The 17796-nt window shown below is 54.2% G+C and overlaps 1 protein-coding gene across 2 annotated transcripts in view; it reads right to left on the bottom strand.

Moving 5' to 3' along the window:
* Positions 1-12308: 12308 nt before the first annotated feature.
* The window catches only part of HIPK2 (homeodomain interacting protein kinase 2), a 68983-nt gene continuing 63495 nt past the window's right edge, over positions 12309-17796 (bottom strand). For both annotated transcript variants that reach the window (XM_006887161.1, XM_006887160.1), the window contains exons 12-14: positions 14805-15064; positions 13347-13504; positions 12309-12773 (exon numbers count right to left, since the gene is read on the bottom strand). In XM_006887161.1, the coding sequence (XP_006887223.1) occupies positions 12309-12773; positions 13347-13504; positions 14805-15064 (883 nt within the window). The remainder of the gene's footprint in view (positions 12774-13346; positions 13505-14804; positions 15065-17796) is intronic.

Genomic DNA, 17796 nt, shown 5'->3' on the forward strand with positions numbered 1-17796 from the left:
CTCCCAATCGTAGGCTTCTTCTCAGGCCCCATACTTTCTGCTCTTTCAGGACTTCCTCCTCCCTGCATTCGGTCACTTTATAATCTGATGTTCTCTTGGAACCCTCAGCTCAGCGCTCAGCACGGCAGCGACTTGAAACCCCTGCCATGGGTCTCAGAGGCTGTTAATCTGTCAGTGGCTGTCAGTCTGTCAGAGGCTGTCAGTCTGTCAGTGGCTGTCAGTCTGTCAGTTTGTCAGCCTGTCAGAGGCTGTCAGTCGGTCAGAGGCACATGGGAGAGGGCTCATCTCTTGAGGATCTGCTGGTGGTTTTGAACCTCCAGCCTTTAGGTTAGCAGCTCAATTCCCTACGAACTACACCACCTAATGAAACGTCCCCTCGCTTTTCTTTTTTGCAAATATGTGCATTTAGAGCTATATCTTTTCCACACAATAGTGCATCCACTTTTTTTCTTGTTGTGTACTGTCAGAAAGGATCCGACTGGCACAAGAGGAGATTGCTCCTCCCTCTCCAGCACAGCATCTGGTGGATTTGAACCACATGCCTTTGGGATTGCAGTGCAGTTTCTTGCCATTAAGCTACCAGACCTCCCTCAGCTGCAGTTTTGATATAGGACACTTATTATCAATATTTCCCACAATTTTCCCAGAGGACTAATGGACCATGGGAACCTCAGCTTTCAGCACCCTGAGACTAGAATTAGATGGTGCTTGGCTACCACTAATGGACACTCGAAATGGGGTCACAGTGGAGGCAGGGTGGGGGAGGTGGGACAGAACTCAAAACCACAAAAAAGGCTGGAGTTACTGGTCCAGCTCAGGCTGTGGGCCCTGAGTCACCCCCGGAACCAGGAGCAAACCTCCACCTGGAGGATCCACTTTCAGTCACACACCAGCCAGGGCCGTAAGGTCTGCTGTAGCACCTGGAGGGCAGCGTTAGCTCAGAAGGAAGGAAGCTGTAGGGTGAAGGATTAATGGACATGAGAACCACAGGGAGGAAATGGGGCCCGTGGCTCCACTGTGGGCACTGTAAGGCACGTGATCAAATGTGTATGAAGGGTTGAGTGGGAAATCAATTTGTTTTGGTCTCCCACTTTGATTTAAAAGTTTCTTGTTGTTGAAAAAAAATGCCTATGGCAGTACTTACACCAATCATGTTTCCACGGGTGCAACTGGTATGTGACTGCCTCCTTCCAGGCCGTGCACCCATCCTCACCCTCCTCTTCCCATCCAGTCCTCTCCCGTCACTGACTCACTGCCCCCCCAAGGGGCCTAGTGAATCTTTCAAGTTGCTGTTGTGAGGATGGTCCCATCAGGGAATCCTAGAACACTTAATTGTGCTCATGTGAAACTTAGACCAAGAAGCTGTCATCTGAACAAAGCAAGGGGACACTGCATGGTTTAAAATTAAGAAAGGTGTCTAGTAGGGCTCGCTCTGGCCTTTCCCCATACGTATTCACTGTGTATGCTGAGCAAAGAGCTTGTGAAGTTGGACTTCATGAGAAAGAACGTGGCATCAGGATGGGAAGAAGACTCAAAACCTGTGTTATGTAGGTGACACAGCTTGTTTGCCAAAAGCAAAGAGAACTTGAAATACTTGCTGCAAAAGATCCAAGACTACACAACCTTCAATACAGATTACATCTGAACATCAAGACAAAAAATCCTCACTACTGGGCCAATATGCAACATCATGATCAATGGAGAAAAGACTGAAGCTGTCAATGATTTAATCTTGCTTGAATCCACAATCAATACCCTTGGCACTAGCAGTCAGGAAAAACGCAGGACGTATGGCATTGGATAAACCTGCTGTCAAGATGCCTCTCCAAGATGCTATGGAGCAATGATGTCACTTTAAAGACCAAGCCAAGGTCTTTTCAGTTACTTTTTATCTGAAAGTTGGACAATGACTCAGGATGACAGAATCATCATCAATGTCTTTGAGGTGTTGGAGAAGAATACTGAATATCCATGGATTGACAAAAGAAATGAATCTTGGAGAAAGTGCAATAAGGGTGTTCCCTGGCTGCAAGGATGGTGAAGCTTCGTTCACCTATTTTGGGCATATTGTTAAAAGGATGCGCTCTGGTTGCAAAGATGGTGAAGCTTCATTCACCTATCTCGGGCATGTTGGAAAAGAGCATCATTCTTGGAAAGGTGAAGGTTTCGCAAAAGACAAGACCATGGATGAAATGGATTGACATAGTGATTGCAACAACGGGCTTGAGTAAATCAGAGATGAGGAAGGCACGGGACAGGACAGGGTGTTGAGCTCAAAGGGTCTCCGTGAGTCATAATTGACTCAATGGCACTTAACAATAAGTTATTTTCTCAAGGCTTAATTAGTTCCTCAGTGGCCCTGTCCCAATATCCTCCGGAGCGGTGTAAGCTGCCTGGGTGAAGAAGAAACAGACCAGACTGACGTGTAGTGATTCCCAACAGTTTAATGAAATTCCAAGACAAAGTGTGATTACATCTCTACACATATACAATATGCATATGTGAGTTTACAAATTTTAATAACTCGTTTCACTCAGAGACCGAAAAAATGATCAAAAAGAAACCGTGAGTAACCAGCTATAACATAATTCACCACAGCGGGACCCACCTCGTACCCTACAGTTAGTAATATTACAGTTAAAATAACTATATTCTTCTATAATTTTTTCTGTTAAAATCATCTCATAAATTTACAATGCTATTATTAGTTTCCAAGACTAATATAAATTCACTCCATTTTTCTACAACGAAAATGATTATTAATTTAGAAGCACACGACGTCATGGTGAAAAACACAAGCATTTTAGTAGCCAGGACTTGATCAGTTAAGAATTAGTTTTCTTGTAAAACATTCTAAAGCCAAGTAAAATATCCATTCTTATAACATACCTATAATAGGAGACTAAGGGGTAGGCTACATAGAGGTCTACAACACATTGGTTTGTCTTAAAAAAAAAAAGGAGACATTTATAAATAAAAAAGAAGGGGGACAATCACGTAGGAAAAAGAGGTTCACGACAAAATACTGGTGCACGCGATCATTTTCACAAAGATTAATGTGGATTAACACTCCCCATTACAGAAACCGCACAGTGAGGGGACACAACAGACCAGGGCTTGCGTTTATGGGTCACTGAGCTGAGATGACGTGGTGGAGTGAGAGGGTGGCTGAGATGGCCTTGGAAAGGGACCCCTGTTCCAGGGACCCATGGCTGAGGGTGGGTAAGCACCTTCCTCCTCCTCCCCCTCTGGGAGCCAAGTCTTTCTATCCGGAATGTTCTGGATTCACGGGCAGTTGGATGGTAAACGTCCTATAGGTTTGCTCTCCTTCTGTCCTGATGGATACCATTTTTTGAAACAGAACACACGATTAGCGGCTATAACTTAATACATGCGGTCAAAGCAAAAAGGGACGGAAAAACCCAGCCGGTCGCTGTTTGCCGACCTTCTCATCGTTCCGTGTCCTCAACTGCTGGGACCTAGAGATAACAGTATCTCCTCAGGGCCACCAGCCTGGGCAGGTGAGGAGAGGGCTGGACAGGCACTATGCAGTGGCCCCAGCCTGAAATTCATTCCGACCCTGCTGAGACCCCAAGTGCTGAGCCCGCCTCTAGAATGCCTCCTTCCTCCTCCTCCATAAAGCTATCCTTTTTCCTATCTGAAATTTGGTTTGATATATATATATACACACACACATATATATCAACATCTAAGTCTATACAGTGACTCTACAATAAACTAGAAACTTCACTGCCCCCAAGCCTGACTTCCTCTGTCTACTTCATTTGGTTAAAACACGCACATGAGAATGAAAGGGGGCTCTGGGGACTGATTGAGCCCTGGGAAACCCTCAGGAGGGAGCTTCAATGGGCAGCTACGTGGAAGCAGGGGAGGTGAAGTTGGGAAAAGGGGGGAACCCACGTAACGGGGCTTGGGGGGCAGCACAAACAGGAAGATTTGCCTTTGCAGGGCTGGCGGGTGGGGGAGGATGTGTCTCCGTTCTGAAGTCACAGAAAGCTACGAAGGATGGGCATGGTTCAGTCACCTTCCACCTCCTAAGTTCTTCCCTATAACCTGAGCCAAGCTATTAACATAACAGCAACAATACAACAACGGTAATAAGTAAGGAGTCCATTGTCCCTTCAACCAAACAGGTGACTGTCTGAGGAAGACCACACCACTCTCAAGGCCGAGGGGGTCCTTTCCCAGGCCTTGTAGAGCTTCCTGGGGGTCCTGACAGCAGGGTGGGGTGGGGGTGGCCAACGACCCGCAGGTGGGGGCCAGCAGCTGGGACCCTGAGGAGAGGCAGGGTGGGCCAGGGTCAGTAGGAGAGGGGTTTGAAGGAAGTCCGAGGGCCCCGAGGAGCCCTTTCTCAAACCCAGCACGTTCACGTCTCAGATTTAAAAGAGCCAATTTCTATACCTCTAGTTTTTAAAAATAGGGGCAAGCCCCAAAGACAAAGACATAGAATTCATTTGGTTGATGAATGCCAAGAGGGGAAAAACCTACACAAATTGAGGCGAGAAGAGAGCTGGGAGGGGGAAACAGACCTCAAACAGGAACACTGTGAATGAGGGAACCGCCACAAGAAGGCCGTGCGGACACAGCTCACCGGAGAAAGAAAATGTATAAAAATAGTTAACAGTGAAGAAGTCCCCTGGTCCCAAGAGCAGCTTTGAAGGTCTTATCTGCCAGTGGGGATGTCTTGGAGGGGCACAGAAACCCGAAGCCCAGCTCTCAGTGAAAGCAGCGTTTTCCAGTCTGACCATGGTGCCTGATAACAGGCTATTCTCAAGATAAAGCCCGGTGTCCCCACCCCACCCCTTCCCTTCTGCTCAGTTGCACTCGCATCTCCGAGGGAATCTCAGGTCCCCTCCCACCCACCCAAGTTCCCGGTCTACGTCCAGCAACGAACCCAGTAAACACATCCCTTTGCAATGATTTTGCTCTGAAGGAGAAAACGCATCCATAACAGCAGATCCATGCCAACCCCAGTCAAGTGCTCATCCAATACTGCTGAGGGCCCAGAAAAGTGCTGTGGCATCTCCAGGGCCTTCTGAACCCACGTACCCCGCTGCCCGGCGACTGGGAAGTTGGTGGATCTACGAATTGATCTGATCAAACAAACAACAGGTCAGGGATCTGTCCTCCCTCGGCTTCTGAGGAAGGGGGACAGTGGACCGGCGTCAGGGCGTCAGGTCTGGGCCATCTGGGGAGCCCTTTCCACACGGTCTGGAGCTGGTTTTGTGTCCTTCCAGTGACCAGCCACAATGTGTAGCCGGGGGGCGGGGCGCGCACAATCTGCATAGTGGGGGGATGGTATGTGCAGAGGGGTGGACAAATGTACCCCATTGGCACAGCCTTGCGTTACTGAGACCCTCACTAGGGTTTGACAATGTCAGTTACAAACAGAAATTGTAAAAAAGTACCAGTTTAGATATAAACTATACAACACTTGAACTAGAAAATGTAGCCAGAAAGATGCAACGGTGTGGACAGCTAGTGAGGAGGCGTGCTCCTGTGGGACGGGACTCGTCTGAGAAGTCTCCACAAGACACTTTACAGCAGCCGAGAACGTGTTCAGTCTGAGCATCTGAACGTCACAATCGAGTGCAACCCAGGACGCGCCATCGGCTCCTGGGTTCAAGTCTACTGTGAAGATGAGCTGTTTCCAGAATTCACTCAAGCAGCCACAGCTGGGGTGTGCATTAATCATTATTTTTAGCCCATGGAGAATTCCTAGTCTTTAAAATCCCAGGATCAAGCTGGCCACATGATTTCAAAAAAGGCTAAAACCAGGACGAATGCCCACATTTGAGGTAAGTATTGCCATCAGATCACAGTTTATCATGCATCTAAACCCTTCTTTAAAAATAAAAACAAAACTGTTGGTGCTATGCTAGGATTCCAGAATACGTATGGAAACCAACCAGGATCTCCAATTCTGATTTGTTGGGTTTGCTTCCAATGGAGTTAAAGTTCTAGAAGATTCTAGACAAGTGTAAACTATCTAAGAATCTAGGCAAATGAGACTGGAAACAAAGGTGTCTTAAAGGAAAGGTGTCTTAAGCCAAAGGATTTCTTACAACAAAAACCCCACTCAAAACAACAGAGGAACTGTTTCACAAATGATGCTAGTATTTTTAAAAATTAATAGTCCCAAAGCAATTGTGAATTTCTACTGACTTTCAATCAATCAATCAAAAAAAAAAAAAAAGCATCTGTGTACTACCATTCATCTCAAACCAGGGCAATGGAGGCACCTTCTTCAGGTCAAAGTTCTCAGTTCAAACAATGGCAGCTCCCACTTCTCTGAGAGAAACTTTTGTTCCTGGTCTTAAGAGCCATTTTCTTTTTCTCCTCCTATTTCATCATTATTGTTTTTACACACTTACACGCACACACACACACACACACACACACGCACACACTGAGTTCCTGGACACCAGACCCACACTGGTATTTACAAGTTTGGTGAGAACCCCTCATCTGGACTCCCCAGAGCTACGAGTGGGTATATTGCGGAGACTTGAGTTAGCTGTTGTGACATGTATCAGTGCAGTAAAAAATAGCATCTTGAAAAAAATATATACCTTTAGTATTGCCTTTCTAACTGTAAGAAAAGAATATTTAAAAAAAAATAATAAAAGGAAAAGGAAAAAAAAAAGACAAGACTTTGTCTTCTTCACACTCCCGAGTGTTCGCAGCAGCCAAAGCTGGTGGGTACCCCGAGATGAGCCCAGGAGTCCCAGCATGCACCAGTCACTCAGCACGGGGTCCCACACAGGACCCACCACGGCCCTCCACCCGATCCAGTGCCAGTGCCCTCTTCCCCGGCTCTCTGTTGAGTTCCCTGGTCTCGGATGGTGTGGGGTGACCCTCCTCAGGCCTTTGCTTAAGTTCACACTCCAGGAGGATGCGGGTGCTGCTGGTTGGAAACACGGTGCCGGGGGCCTTGGCGACGTACTAAGTCTGTGACCATGAGTACGTTCCTTGAATTCTCAAGCCTGTTGCCTCATCTGAGAGACTAGTACTATTAACGCCATGGGCAGCTGCGCAGACCACACCCAGCAAGCTGATCGGCGACAGTTCTGAATGCAGTGCTTGGCACACAGGAAACGGGGATGCCACTGAACGGTTCCAGAACACAGGCCACGTGCGCTTGGTAGTCATGAACGCAAAACAGAAGGTCTGATTTTAAATACCGACCTGAAATGCAGAACTTAGGACACCTTGAGTACTTGCCACTCATTCAGGGGTCTGCAAGGGGTGGGACAGGTCTCATTCACCCTGGGGAGGGCTCTGCGGATCACACGGGGTCATATACACCAAGGGATTGGTTCAGAGTCCACTGTACGGAAAGCTTCCATGAACACTGGCTACCGTTGGCTTGCATGGCGTCCCTGCCCCCTGGAAATGGTCACCAGGCTCGCTGTTCTCGAAAGCTGGTGGTTTGAGTTCAGCTGGAAGGTCTAGTGACACCACTTCTGAAAGATCAGCCAAGTTAAAGGCCACACGCGGCTGCGAAGGGCTGGAGTCAACATGACTGCGGAGGTTCTTAAAGAGTGAAACAGTGTTCTCACACCGCGCCTGACATCAGAGGCTGTCGCATTCTTGGGCCAGGCGCCCCTCCTGGGCTGGAGAACCAGTGTGTCAAGAGGCCTCAAAAGGTGCAGAAGCCAAGCCGCTTTCCCGCCTGAATCCCCGATTCCTTGGGAGCCTGACAGAGGATCCACTCTGTGGAGACGGAAAGTGAGAGTCCTAAGGCATCAAAGTGGGGGAGGCCTGACTTGGGGAGCCGCTCCCGGGTGCCCGGCCCTGTGGCTGGCCAGGTGGCCCGTGGCTTCACACAGAAGCAGAGCTCTCTCCACTCCTCTTACAAGCAGAGTGTAGCTTGGAAAGAAATGCAGATTTAAAAAACAAACAAAAAAAACCCCCAACCCAACCAACAAAAAACCCAAAACACTAATCGGAACAGAGAGGAGAGGGAGCTGGGGAACCCCACCACTCGTTATGTCGCTATTGTCCTCAGCAGAGAAGGGGAGCCAGCCTGTCCTTAGGCGGGGGTGTCTCTGAGAGGTTTCTTTGGCTAAAAGGAGGACCAGGTTTGCCTTTTCAGTCAGGTGAGGACAGTGCTGGCCCCTCAATGCTGAGGCTCCCCTCTGGAAGTCGGGGGACACACCCCCCAGTGCAAAGAGCTGCGATGGTGGGTGGGAAGGTGCCTCGGCCGGGTTGGGTCCTTGCCTTTCTAGGAATTGTCTCACCCAGTGATCTTCCTTCTGTTTTCTGTCACAGCAGCTGCCTCGCAGGTCAGCAAGAGGATGGGCCCCCATCCCACCCACCTCAGCGCTCGGTGGAGACGTGGGGTGCGAGCCAGGCTAGGCCAGGAGGCATTGCGTTGTATCAACCATGAACCATCAAAAGACTTCCTGAAGCCTCATCACCTTCCTCCAGTTTCCAAGAAAAGTTGCTCCATGCACTCACCCACACACACACAACCAAAACCCTCCACCACAAGCTTGTTCGGAAATGAGAGTCCGCGATCCCAAAGCTCGACTCGAGAGACGTCACCCTGTAGGTAGTTCTAATCTCACCGTCTCTTCCTCACACCCAACAATCTGCTGTTCGATGAGGCCACTGCTTCCAGTGGGGAGAGAGGCCAGCCCGGTGGGGGGCTCTACAGCCACCATCAGGCTGGACACGCACGCACCATGCACCCTGCCACCGCGGTGCCGCCAGGCCCTGCAGCTCTTGCCTTGGTCCTGTCCCCTCACCACCATACACAGCAGTAGAGGCACCTGAGTCCCAAGAGCCAGCTGGGGCGCAGACCCACAGCTTACAGCAAGTGTCTCCACAGGGCACAAGTGAGACACCTTTCGACCTGTCCTCGACAGCTACCCCCACGGGGACAATGAAGCAGCAGGCCACCTTCGGGGTCACTGCTAAGCACATGCTGTGTTCCTCCATGGGACCTGGTCGGGGGACTCAGGGTTAGGGTCTAGGTGGGAGATGGGGGTCTGGGGTCCCCGCCTAGGGCCTTCAATCCCTGTGGAGAGGTCAGGTGAGGGGAGGAAGGAGCAGGGACAGTCGCGGTCACTGCTGGGCTGGCAGGAGCCCATCGTCCTGCTTCCTCCGTGGAGAGTGGCTCTTGCACCGTCTTCATTCAGGGCAGAGACCTAGGGCTTTGTCTCGGAGCCCAGTCGGAGCGAGCAGGGCCGCCCACTGAGAACCTCTGGTGTCTCCACAGCCGACGACCCATGGGTCACACGTGAAGAGCCGTGGGACTCTGGTCAGAGCTTCTCTGGCCTCCTAGCCATCCACTCACATTTGGGTCACTGGCTTGTCCCTGGAGGATGTGGGGGGGAGGGGTCTGGATAGTGACTGAGAGTCGGAGGGGGCTTGTAAGGTTTACCTCTGCAGGGAGGACCACCTGCCTATCACCCTGGTACCAGCTCATCCTGCCTCCAGCAGCATCTAAGAGGGAACAATTGCCACATAAGAGGGACATAAGCCACATTGCAGGGCAGGGGGGGTTTCCGGGAGGGGCCGAGTCAGTCCTGGGCAGAGGGGCCATTTCTGCCTGATGGGTCAAGGATGGAAGGCCACGGTTTCAGAACCACGGGAGCACTCTGTGGTGGGCAGACCCACCGCCAAGGGTCTAAAACTCAGGGTCTCAACCGCCTGAGCACAAGGCCTGGCCCTTTTCCACTTCCTTCACCAGTGACTTCTCCTGAGGCTGCCCGAGGAACACTCTTCATTCTGGTGTCCTGTCTCACAGGACCAGATGCCAGGTGTCCCTCCGTCAGCACACACAGTCCCAGACACAAGAAGCTCCAATATTAGAGAAAACAGCCACTTGGGATAAATGACATCTAACCCCACCACAAACGTCCATGTGACAGCAGCGAAGATACTCTGTGCAATGACCTCATCTCTGAGTAGCAGGGAACCCGACTCCTGACCTGGAGGAGGGAGGCAGGAGGCTGTCTGGTGAAGGAGGACGAGACAGAAGCGCTCAAGCAGACAGCATCGTTTTCTCTAGAACGGAGGGCGGAAAGAACTGTTGTCATTTCCCCCCCTAAACGATCAGGGGGTGGCAGCTGCTGTGGAAGGCGGTCTGGGGATGTCCAGCAAGGCAAACAGCTTCGCCCACAGCTCAGAACTGGCATCCTGTAACTGGGGTGAGGGGCTCTGATGGGTACTGCTGACAGCTGGCCTCAGGAAGGCCCAGGGATGGGCATGCTTTGCAGGATGGGGCGGTGGGCAGGGAGGGTCTTGAAGACCTGCCTCCCCTCTTCTCAGATTGGCCACTGTCCCGTCACTTTGGACGTTTGGGGCCTTCTCCCTCTGACAGACGTGTTGAGAGCACCCCAGAGCAGTCTCCTGCCAGCCGCCTGTCCGTGTGGCTCACGTGCTTGTGCAAATGGGGTTGTGACGTCCTGCAGGCCTGCGCCTCAACTCTCCAGTGTGGCGGTCAGTTAGTTTCTTTGTATGAGGAATAAGAGTCTACGGCTGGGGGCTTCCCAGAGTTCTTTCACAGCTAAGTGCTAAGGACAAGGCCCCGAGGCTTGGGGATGAAGTGGGTTGCTCACACGCTCCTTTCACAGCGAGCCTCGGGTCTGGAGGAGCAGCCAGGACGAGGTCATCCGCCTGCTGAGCTGAGGGACATCTGTCAAGGCCTGCCACCACCTCAGCCTCCGCGGTCTGGAACCTGTGTGGAGCCGCCTGGCGGACAGTTTCCCTGTGTTCCCCTTCCAAAGGGTAACTTGATCTAGGAATGGGGAATCCAGCGCCCTGCAGGGCTCAAGTCCGAGGAGACGTCCACTCTATCGAAGATGGAAGAGCACAAAGGGCAGATTTCTTTGGAACGGTGGCTGTCCGTGGGGGCGACGTGCTGGGGCAGCCTGGGGAGTGCAGGCATTCTGTGGTGGTCTGTGGCGGGAAGGAGAGCGAGCAGTCAGGCCAGGAGGGGACCATCACAGCTTGTTAACAAAGGGCTTCTGTGGGGAGGGCAGGGCGTGCTGGGCGGCCTCTTCTTCCCCAACATCACCGAAAGGAATCTCTGCTTCCAGGCTCAGAGCAAGAGGGAGGGGTGAGGATCTGGCCCCCCACCGAGAACTCCAGCCATGACATCACACGTCCACCTGCGTCCACCTGCCCTCGTACCAGGTCCACACCCTCCTCCACCCTGGACGCACCTGATGCCCCTCGGACAGAGCGCGAGGAGGAAGATGGAGAGGACGGAGGAAGGCGAGAAGAGCGGCTTTCCCGCGGCCGGGCCGGGAGGGAGGTGCACCTTCGACGGCTGCCCTTCGTAAGGCACTAGGAGGGAGGATGTGGAAGCGGGAGGGCGGGCGGCGGTGCTGGGACACACTCAGCCATGCACGCTCGCACACGCTCACACGCCTGTGTGAGATCACTCGGTTCTGTGCAATCACACTGAGGAACAGTCTATTGGTATCACTGGAGTTGAACACAAAAGTCCAGAACGACGGGGCAGAGTGCTACGTTCTATGTGGGGGTCTCGGTGCTACATGCCAGGCCTGCGCTACATGACCAGGGATTGAGTCAGAGAGAACAGAACTCCTCGGAAGGGACGGAACTCCACGGTGCCACACGCGTGACTAATGACACTGCTCAGAGGTTTGCCCAGAGGGGGCCGGAGCCGGGGACAGCCTCTCTCCAGGGCGCTCTGCTCCCCAGCCACCCCCCCAGAACCAGGCGTCCTTGCCTCCAGCCTCTCCAACCCCACTGGACTCCAGACATCAGCCTCCCTCAGGCCTCAGCCTGGCATTCCAGGGGTGGGCAGGGCTGACCCTTCAGAGTTCTGGAATAATCCCTAATTCTTACCATTCAACTCAATAAAAAAATCTATTGGATTTTCCATATCTGGTGTCCCTGGCAGCAAATTCATAAATGTCACCCGCTGCCCCGTGAAAATAACCTTTGAAAAGTTCACAGATAAAAGTTCTTCAAATATTGGGCCCCCTCCCTTACTGCTTCCAGAATCTTCCATGGCACACCTCTTCTCTGTTCCAGTTGGCTGCAGAATGGGCTCAAGAGCTATCTGATTTTTCCATACTGAATTTTTTTTTAAAAACCCCTTTTTCTTTTTTTAAGAATAAAAAGCTAGATTTCCCCTCTCCTGATGAATCCTCTCCTCTTAAAACGTTCACGTCTTCTCTGCTCCGAGTCGTCCCACCGCCTGGTTCAAGTCTTGTTCAGCCTTCTTGCCACCCCCTGCCCTGCTGGCACTGTCCGTGTGTGCATGGTCTTCAGTATAAAAGCCGCCCGCCCGCCGCCCGTGTCTATAGGTAAGGGTACTGGTTGACCTTGGCGGGGCTCAGCGGGTATCCAGTGTAGACAGTGGAGGCCGGTGAGGCGCTGATGAAGGTCTGATGGGCAAACTGGGCGGGGTACTGACTTGGGTGGAGGGTGGGCGAGGGCAGCACCCGGGGACCCATGCTCACGGGCACCTGGTGGACGATGCTGGCCGGGTAGGCGGTGTGCTGCACGGGGTGCCGAGCTGAGCCCTGCGAGGCCACAAGGTGGGCCACGGTGCCGGTGGAGCCCAGGGCAGCGGGCGCCGTGTAGGTGTACAGGTGGGGCTGGGCTGGGAGGTGAGCGGCGGCGGCGGCCAGGTGGGGGTGCACTGAGCCATGGCTGGGGCTGTTGTGGGGGAAGGAGTAAGGGGCCTGGGCCATTGTAGGGGCGATGTAGGCTTGCTGCCTGCGGTGGTTCCCTGTGCGGTCCGAGGTGATGTGCTGCTGGGCCTGGAAGAGCCAAAGAGCAGGGTCAGAGGAGGACATGGGTCTGTGAGGGGGGACCAGATACATGGGCTCACGGGGAGGACATGGGGTGAGGGCAGAGTCAAAGAGGGGGGTCAGAGGAGGACACGGGGGTGAGAGGACAGAGAGGGGGCCAGAGGAGGACATGGGATGGGGAGGAACCAGAGGATATGGGGTGGTGGGGGGGGTGAAGCCTCAGAGACGGGGGTGGAAGGGGAAGTAGAGGCGAAGAGGAAGTCAGGGAGTGACACAGAGAAAAGTGTAACAGGAGAGAGGGCATCAGACTGGACAAGGGAGGAGGAGAAGGTGGGTCAGGCTGGTGGTGAGAGGAATGAGGAGGAAGAGGGAGACCAGGGTGGGGGGAGGGGGTGGAAGGTGACGGAGAGGAGGGGTTAGGAATAAGGAAGGAGGAGGAGGAAAGGGGAGAATTGGGGAGGAAGGCTGGCACTGGACACAGCTCAGGAGGTGAGTCTCTTGCACAGAGCAGGGTGAGCTCCCGAGGGGCAGCCGTCCACTCCTGTGTCCTCTGCAGCCAGGGAGGGCCTGGCGGGGGCTCACCTGGCTGAGGTTGAGGGGCTGCTGCTGGAAGGGCGGCGCTGGCCGCTGCTGCCGGTAGGGGACGGCTCCTGGCAAAGCCGCTGAGGAGGGGCCGCTGGTGGAGGTCATGTTCTGGGAGGACTTGGACTTGTAGAATGAAGAGTGGTGGCTACTGCTGACTGTGGGTGAGAGACAGACCCCTGGTCAGCCGTGGGGTCTCACACAGGAGGGGGGGGGACACGCCCGGCTTCTGGAATAAGCGCCCTGGGGCCCTCTGCTCATAAGCTGGCCGTGCCCCAGGGAGATAGGCTATGAGTTGTGCCAGGGTGTCGGCCAGCTCGGGGCAGTGGGCAGCAGAAGGCCAAGGAGGCTGCCTTCTCACGTTTTCCAGGCCTGGAGTGACTGTGGTGACAAGATGACCCTGCCTCCCAGGGACCCTCCAGGGCAGGACGGAGCTGTTCCTTGGCTGTCCTAGGCTGTGAGTGTACAGAAACGCCTATCAAGTCTCCCCAGTGGAGCGGCTGGTGAGCTTGAATTACTGACCTTCCGCATAGCAGGTGAGAGCTTAATCACTGTACCACTAAGGCCCTGCAGCCCATGCTGAGAGCAGCTAGTTCTGACACGTGAGGGAGGGCAGTGGGCCTCAGTGGGGCCCTTCCTCTCGGCCGGTCTCTGGGTGGGCGCACACCAGCCTCTAGGGAGGCCCGGTCTTCAGGATAGCAGTCTCAGCGAGAAGCCCGCTGGGCAGTTTGAAGCGGCATTCTGGCTGTAATGCAGTCCTCACAGAGACAAAGAGCCGGGCACCTTGCCTCAGAAGCGGTTTAGTCTCAGAACCCGATGGGACAGGGTCACTGGAAGACACATCATGCTTGGCTGCTGACCACAAGGGTAGAGGTTCGAGTGCACGAGAAGCACCGTGGAACAAAGGCCTGGCAACATCTGAGAAGCCAGCTCTGGACGCGCCTCCACTGACCAGCTGCGCTGGGAGGACAGAACCCTGGTGGTGCAGCAGATTAAGTTTCGGGCTGTTAACGAAACGGCCGGTGGTTTGAAGCCACTAGTGGCTCCCCAGGAGGATGAAGCCATCAGCTTCCATCAAGATTACAGGCTCAGAAGCGCTGTGGGGCAGCTCCATGCTGTCCACGGGGCGGTCAAGAGTCAGAACAGACTGGACTGAGTGGCTTTGGGGTGGCTCAGTGGTCAGGAGTTGCAGAGCCAACCCAAAGGCAGACAGTTCGAATCCATCAGCTGCTCTGGGAGAAAGATGGGCCGTCTGTCTCCGCCATGTGATTTACTGCCGTAAAGCTGCTGCAGGGTCAACCAGGAGTCGGTCCTAACTCCACAGAACAAGAGCAACGGCTGGAAGGGGCGCCACGGAAAAGGGGTGAGGGACCCAGACTACAACGGAGACGCTGCTTCTGGGCGGTAATGCGGGGCAGTCCCTGCACCCGTGAGTCACCCTCTGACCGCCCCGTGTACCTGGCACAAGGCTGTCACACTCCACCAGCACCTCGCTGGCCTGGGTCTTCAGGGGCGGCACGATGATGGTGCGGGGGTTCCCAGGGCAGTGGGCGTCCAGGCCGCCCTTGCTGTCGAAGGCATGGCTGCCCCCGTGGCCAGCCCGCGGCTGTCCTGAGTGAGGGCTGTTGCTGCTGGAAGAGTCGGAGTAGGGGGAGTCGTGGACCGTGACACAGCTGATGACGTTCTTCCTCTGCTTGGAGACGGTGCTGGAAGGCAGGAGGCAGAGGGTGGTGAGGGGCGCTCGGGGGAGGCCCCAACGTCACCAGTAACCACCGGTGCCCTGGGGAGGGTGTTCACCACCCACGGAAGGGGCAGGGTGGGCTCTGAGTGGGGGCTGGTCACCAGCCACTGTGCTGTTGGAATGGTGGGCGGGGACAGAGCTGGGCAGTGACCCAGGGGCCACGAGGAGAGGTCAATAGAAGGGCCCAGAAAGAGCCAGGGGAACAGGGACACGGTTTGGGAGGCCAGCCCAGCTGGGGAGGAAACCCACAGAGCTGAGTGTGGGGCCAGTGATGTGGAAAGTTCTCCCACCAGGGCGGCCTGTGGGGGGCCAGGAGACATCTGAGGAAGGTTCTGAGGGAGAAGTCTGAGAAAGGGAGGAGTGTTCTGAGGGGGTGAAGGGGCTGTTTCTGAGGAAGTCTGAATAAAGAGGTGAGTTGGGGGAATCTGGGAGGAAGGAGGGGGGTGAAGGGCTGAGGAAAGAGCAGAGATCCGACTGAGGAGGGACTTGAGGGGTGGCGGGGAGAGACCTGAAGAGGGTGAAGGCAGGGCCTGGGCAAGGAGGAGGTTCCGAGGGCGGAGGAGGCTCAGGTGGGGTTGTTAGGTGCTTCTGAGTCGGGTATGACCCTGTGAACAGCAGGCCCGAGCCCTGTCCTTCCCCGGACCATCCTCACAATCTGAGGAGCCCACTGCTGCAGCCACCACGTCAGTCCGTCTGGATGGAGGTCTTCCTCTCCTCTGACGACCATCCGCCCTTCCAAGTGTGATGGGGGAGGCAGGTTCCAAGGAGGAAGATGAGTTGAGGGGGGAGTGAGGTCAGTGGGGAGAACTGAGGGGGGTGACAGGGTCTGTGGGAGAGGCTATGTGACACATTTAGGCTGTACTGGGTCACACCCTCTGTCACCTCTGTGGGGTCTGCAGGGACAGAGGGCAGCCACACACCCAGGGCTGGACCAACCTGGAGGTCAGGTGCTCAAAACCCCCCTGAAAATGGAGGGAGCAGGGTGCTGAGACGGGAGTCGTGTAAGGTTTAAAAAGGAGACCTAATTTGTGTCTTTCTGAACACTGTGTATTTTTAAGAGTGACTAGGGCAGTGAGTCCATTTCCAACTTCATAAAAAGTAGGTGTCCCCAAGGTTCCTAAAGAAGGGGACAAACTCTCATTCAAGGTCACACTGTGGTCATGGCCTGAAGGGTCAAACTACTCAGCTGCACGGCTGGGCAGGTGGCAGTGTCAGGCCAGTGAGCTGTAAAGGCTGGCCTTGTTGGCCTGGTTACGGAGGCTCCTGGGCAGGGAAGCCCAGGGGAGGACCCTGCTGTCCTGTCTGGTTCCTCCTGACCGGCCACACCTGGGCTGCACTTTGTAGGTCTGGACACTGAGCCCCTCTGGGCCAGGTGGGCAGGATACCAGTTGTACCAGCACTGCCCTAAGCCTGAGCTGGTGCGTGTGGAGGGGCAGCACATCTCCTGGTGATTCACCCGGCCCCTGGAATAACGTGGACGGGGTCTCTCACAGGCCTCTTCTGACCACTACTGCACTGGGCAATTCCACCGCCAGGGACCTCGCCACCTGTCTGATAACTCGTGTGGCCTGACTCAGACCATGGCCTTTCAATCACTTGCTATCACTTCAATCACTAATTCTTTGTCCAGCATCTGAGAACTTGACAATGAATAAGGGCGACAGAAGAAAAACGGATGCCTTTGAGCTGGGGTGTCGGAGAGGAGCACTGAACTGGTCTGTCGAAAGAGTGAACAGGCAAGTCTTGGAGAAGGTGCAGCCAGAGTGCCCGTTGGAGGCAAAGACGGCAAAGCTTCATCTCCTGTACTCTGGGCATTGTCACTGGAGGGGTCTGTTCCTAGGGGAGCCTGAAACGGAGGAGGGTCAGCGAAAGAGAGGAAGACCCTCGACAAGATGGACTGACAGTGACTGCAGCGATGGGCTCAAGGGTGTCAGAGATCAGGAGGATGGTGCAGGAGAGGACAGGGCTCAGAGCTGTCGTTCATAGGATCACCGAGTTGTCCTCCACTCAGCGTCACCTAATAGCAGCAAACCGGTAAGGAGCCATACTGCCAACCCAAAGGCAAGCAGTTCAAATCCACCAGCTGCCATGTGAAGAAACATGGCAACTCTTCCCGTGCAATTTACTGCCTTTGAAAACTCACTGGAGGGTCAGCTCTGAGTTGATTCCAGCTTGACCATACATAACAACAACCTGCACTACCTGAGCAGCACCACCTTACGAACCGAGAGCTTACGGCGCGCTCATGACATGCTGACACCTCTGTCCTCACAGCCAGAAATGTTCCTGCCCGTCTCAAAGACAACGGCGCTGAGTAACGCCCGCCCCTGCCCACGGTCACACACAGTGAGCGCGGCGTCGGGGTCAGGCTGGCACGCCTAGGTGTGAAGCTGCCCTCCTGTACATCCAGAGGCACCCGAAGCACAAGACTGAAAGCCAATCGTTAACACCTCATCCTGCTGAGCCCGGTGGCACTGACTTTCATATGTGTGTGTACACACACACACACACACACACACACACACACACACATTCACATGCACGCGCGCACGCACATACACACTCATTCACATGCACGCGCGCGCACATACACACTCATTCACATGCACGCGCGCGCACACACACACTCATTCACATGCACACACGCGCGCACACACACACTCATTCACATGCACGCGCGCGCGCACACACTCATTCACATGCACACAC

This window comes from Elephantulus edwardii, unplaced genomic scaffold (genome assembly GCF_000299155.1).
Source record: "Elephantulus edwardii isolate Elephantulus edwardi_28Jun2011 unplaced genomic scaffold, EleEdw1.0 scaffold00055, whole genome shotgun sequence".
Classification (NCBI taxonomy): domain Eukaryota; kingdom Metazoa; phylum Chordata; class Mammalia; order Macroscelidea; family Macroscelididae; genus Elephantulus; species Elephantulus edwardii.